Source organism: Octopus bimaculoides, chromosome 3 (genome assembly GCF_001194135.2).
Source record: "Octopus bimaculoides isolate UCB-OBI-ISO-001 chromosome 3, ASM119413v2, whole genome shotgun sequence".
Taxonomy (NCBI): Eukaryota; Metazoa; Mollusca; class Cephalopoda; order Octopoda; family Octopodidae; genus Octopus; species Octopus bimaculoides.
The window spans coordinates 30,566,863-30,572,203 of NC_068983.1; the positions used below are offsets into that span (position 1 = coordinate 30,566,863).

The following is a 5,341-nucleotide window of genomic DNA, read 5'->3' on the forward strand; positions in this document are numbered from 1 at the left end:
ATGCATGTATATATAAACACACACACATACTTATATATATATATATATATATATATATATATATACACACACACACATGTGTGGGTGTGTATATTTATCTTTGTTTTGTCTATGTAGTGGAAAATATTTTGCAAGTGAAGTGTCGTTCTACATGAACGACACTGTCACATGTCAATGTAAGTAATTATCTGCATACTAATAATAAAAATGTTAACATCATCTCCTCCGCATCCTTCACCAACACAACCATCACTGCCATTACTGATGATGATGATCATCATCATTTCATCTCATGCTGACATGGGTTGGATGTGTTTACACATTACCACTCACCTTGGTTCTGTATCATCTTGTCTGTAAAATATAACATTGTTATATATCCGACTTCATCATTTCCTTTCATGTCTTCATATGTCTTGTGACATACCCTGACATCTTCTTGATCATCCTCTCTCTCTCTCTTTTACCAAATGGGGTAACCACATGTCTCCTCTACTGCAAGATAACTGTTTCTAACTCTCTCTCTCAGTGCAAATGAGGAATAACTGGATTACAACAGACCACAGAAAAAGATGTAGTAATGGAGAAACAGCCTAGCACAAAGCTACATCTATCAATACTACTTCTGCCCCAGTTGAAGGGCTTTGTCTTGCAAGTTACTCAGTGACCTCGCTAGTGGTAGTGCCACATAAAAAGCATCCAGTACATTCTAAAAAGGGGTTGGTGTTGAGAAGAACAACTAACCAAAGAAACCATGCAAAAACAGACAGTAAAGTTTGGTGCAATCATCTGGCTTCTAGCTCTTGTCAAACCATCCAAACTCTGCCAGTGTGGAAGAATGATGTTAAACAATAACGATGATGAGGGGAATGATGATCCATCATCCATTCACAGCATCTCTTTCATATCAAGACAATCAAATGTCTAACAAACATTAGCCACTGTCTGGCATCTCTCTTTCTCTCTAGCAATCAATAAGAAAGTTCAAGATAATTGAAGCACATTTGCTGTGAGGAGTGTAATGTTTTAATGGGGAAAAGAATATCGCATTTTTTTATTATTATTTATGATTTTACCATGAGAAAAGGGCTGTACACAGAGCCTTCACTGACACTCCAAGACTGGAGTGTCACTAAAATTCCAAGGGTTGAGGTCATCATCGTTCTAACCTCCACTTTTCCATATTTGCATGGGCTGGATGTAGTTTATCAAGGCAGATTTTCTCCAGTTGGAAACCCATTCTGTCTTCAAATCTTGCCTGTTTCCAAATAAGGTGATATTTCCTCATGGCCAAATATGCTTTTGCTGAATATTTGATATGAAATATAAAGGTTGTGTCATCAATAATGATAAAGATGCAATTATGTAATCAATTATCTTGATGTTTCCTTTCTACAGCAACAAATACATGTTACAGGCAGACAAATAATGCTGAATCTAAGCTACAAATAAAAATCAAGAATAAAATGGTAAGAAAATCATATTTTTGTACATTTATTTTCTCTTTTATTTATTTGTTTCAGTCATTGGACTGTGGCCATGCTGGGACATAACCTTGAGAGGTTTATTTGAACAAATAGACCCCTGTATATGTTTTGAAGTCTGGTACTTATTCCATCAGGCACGTTTATTGAACCAATGATGGTGGGGGACAAACACACACACACACACACACACACACTTGCATATGTACAATAGGCTGCCTCACAGATTCTGTCTAGCGAATTCACTCACAAAGCATACAAGGCAAAGTTGACCTCAGCGGAATTTGAACCCAGAACGTAACGGCTGATGAAATACCGCTAAGCATTCCGCCTGGCATGCTAACATTTCTTATTTCTTTATTGCCCACAAGGGGCTAAATATAGAGGGGACAAGCGAGGACAGACAAAGGGATTAAGTCGATTACATCAACCCCAGTGCTTGACTGGTACTTAATTTGGTGACTCTGAAAGAATGAAAGGCAAAGTCAATCTTGGTAGAATTTGAAATCAGAATGTTAAGACACTAAGCATTTTGTCCAGTGTGCTTAATAATTCTGCCAGTTCATTGTACTACTACTACTAATAATAATAATAATAATAAATAATGGTTTCAAATTTTGGTACAAGTCCAGCAGGTTTGGGAGAGGAGCTGAGTTGATTAAATTGACTCCAGCAGTACTTATGTTATTGCCCCCCACCCCAAAGGATGAAAGCCAAAGTTGACCCGGTGGAATTTGAACGCAGAATGTGAAGAGGGACAAAAATGCAGCTAAGTATTTTACCTGGTGTCCTAACAATTATGCCAACTCACCACCTTAACGATAATAATAATAATAATAATAATGGGGATCAGTTAGTCAGTATCATAGACCCCAATACTTGACTGTACTTTATTGACCCGCAAAAACAGGATTTAAGATGAACTAAACCTTGACAGGATTTGAAACCAGAACATAAAGAGCAGGAAGAAATACTGCATGTATTTTATCCACTGCTCTAACAATTGTGCCTGTTCACCACCCTTGGTTTTTTATGTAGGCAAAGGATAGCAATATTATAGGAAGGGGGCTTGTCAATACCATGAATCCCAGAGCATGAATGATATTTTATGAACTAAACTCAGATTGCGAAGACCTGTTGGAGCAAGTGAGATCGAAACTGAACCAAATTTGATGACTGGCATCTGTGCCAGTGGAGTGCTAACAGCACCATCCGAGCGGGATCACTGCTAGAGCAGCGGTCTCGCTCCTGTGCCGGTGGCACGTAAAAAGCACCATTTGAGCGCAATTGTTTCCAGCTTCGTCTTACTGGCATTCGTGCCGGTGGCATGTGAACAAAACAAAACATTGGACTGACACGTAAAAGACACCATTTGAGCGTGGCTGTTGCCAGTACCGCCAGACTGGCCCTCATGCTGGTGGCATGTAAAAAGCACCCACTACACTCTTGGAGTGGTTGGCATTGGGAAGGGCATCCAGCTGTAGAAACTCTGCCAGATCAGATTGGAGCCTGGTGCAGCCATCTAGTTTGCCAGTACCCAGTCAAATCGTCCAACCCATGCTATCATGGAAAGCAGACGTTAAATGATGATGATGATAAGGATGAAATACCCAGATAACATCAGAGGGAATGGAACTTCAAATGTAAGGACTTGAAGTATACATATATTCCAAGTTATTTTGTTTTCTTTTTTCTTTTACTAAGCTTTAATGATTCTGACAATTTTCCTGTAAATAATAATAATCCTTTCTTAATAGGCTCGAGGCCCAAAATTATGGGGGAGGGAGCTGGTCAATTATATTAACTCCAAAACTCAACTAGTGCTCATTTTTATCAACTTCAAAAGGATGAAAGGCAAAGTTGACCACAGCAGCTTTTGAACTGAGAACATTAAACTGGATGAAATGTAGCATTTTGTCCGACATGATCATGATTCTATCAGCCTGTTACCTTCCACTATAATAATAATAATAATAATAATAATAATAATAATAATCATCCTTTCTACTAAAGGCACAATTTGACCCTGAAAGGATGAAAGGCAAAGTTGACCTTGGTGGAATTTGAACTTGGAATATAGTGGCAGATGAAATATCGCTAAGCATTTCGCCCGGCATGCTAATGATTCTGCCAGCCCACTACCTTAATAATAATAATAATAATAATAATAATAATAGTAGTAGTAGTAGTAGTAGTAGTAGTAGTAGTAGTAGTAGTAGTAGTAGTAGCAATAATAAAGGTTTCAAATTTTGGTACAAGGTCAGCAATTTCAAGGGAGGGGGTAAGTTGATTACACCAACCCGTGCTCAACTGGTACATATTTTTATTGACCATGAAAGGTTGAAAGGCAAAGTCAACCTCGGTGAAATTTGAACTCAGAATGTAAAGTCAAAAGAAATGCTGCAAAGCATTTCGTCCAGCATGCCAACAATTCTGCCAGCTTGCTACCTAAATGATAATAATAATAATACTTTCTACTAAAGACACAAGGCCTGAAATTTTGGGGGGAGGGGACTAGTTGATTACATCAATCCCAGTGTTCACTGGTACTTAATTTATTGACCCCTAAAAGGATGAAAGGTAGTTAACCTCGGTGGAATTTGAACTCAGAATGTAAAGACGGACAAAATGCCACAAAGCATTTTGCTTGGTGTGCCAATGATTCTGCCAGTTCACCGCCTTAAATAATAATAATAATAATAATAATAATAATGATTTCTTTATTAATGAGGCTTACATTAAGGGAAAAATGTTATGTACACCACAAGATAAATACAATGTGGGTTTACATGAAAGTTGTGTAAATAATGAAAAAAAAACAATCAAATATAACAACAAAATTCCTCAGAGGGAGACCTCTTTGGACAGCTTGTGGAAAACCCACAAAATCCACAACAATCCTGACCACAAGGGTAAGTGCCCTCTCCACTTTGTCTACAGGTGCATGCTTAGAGTAGGCCCATTCACTCAGTCCATTCGTGCGACATTCACCCACCTTTTAACAAAACAGCTGGGGAGCAGAACTTCCCTCTCCACTGTCACTTTCCTTATCAAGTGAAACTTGAAAAAAAACAAAAAACATGTAGATGAGGGCTTGGCCAAAGAGGAAAGTATTTGTCTTCAGCCCTTTCAATCTGTAATGTCATATCAGTAGTTTCTTACATTTTTTTTTCCCTTTTTTTTTCCAGACGATGAAGCTGGAAGCAGATTATCCTCGAACTGAAACAAAATTTAACTGAAGCCTATTTTGTTGAAATGGTTCATTTTTCAAATCCCAATCTCTTCAACACATTCCATACAGTGATACAAAAAGTTTGTTGAGTAAGAAGCAATTCATTGGCTCTAAACTGGCACCACTTGAAGAAATCCGTGTGTGTCCAGGTTCCAAGGGTCAGATCAGCTTGAAAGTGAGCCCAACCAACTTCATGCCATGCGACTTAATAGAATGATTACAAATAATCATAACTAATTAAAAACGAACATTCATCATTCATACAGTGTTGCTACTAGGTGGACTGTGTCATGTCGGAGATAAGTGTTTTAGCCATGGATATTATGGTGTCAGAGATTGGATAAACACTGTATGTTTCTCTATCAGACATCTGAGATATTGACCAGCTGACCAGATTCAGTTTATACACAACGATGGCATGTATAAACTGTATGTTGCTTCAAGCAACATTGACGGCAAGGAATTAAGTAAGCAGCAAACAGTTTAATGTCTGGCTGCTTACACATGATGTATATGTGATGTGGTGTATAAGTAATGTGTATATGCATGCATGCATGTGATTGTATGCCTGTATATGTATGTGTATATATATATATATATATATATATATATATATATATATATA

General features: G+C 37.7%; 1 protein-coding gene across 1 annotated transcript in view; it reads left to right on the top strand.

The window, feature by feature from the left end:
* Positions 1-4,975, top strand: part of LOC106868472 (transmembrane cell adhesion receptor mua-3) — a 30,717-nt gene extending 25,742 nt beyond the window's left edge. The window contains exons 6-7 of the mRNA XM_014913743.2: positions 1,399-1,469; positions 4,673-4,975. Coding sequence (XP_014769229.1) covers positions 1,399-1,429 — 31 coding nt within the window. The 3' untranslated portion in view covers positions 1,430-1,469; positions 4,673-4,975. The remainder of the gene's footprint in view (positions 1-1,398; positions 1,470-4,672) is intronic.
* The last annotated feature ends 366 nt before the right edge of the window (positions 4,976-5,341 follow it).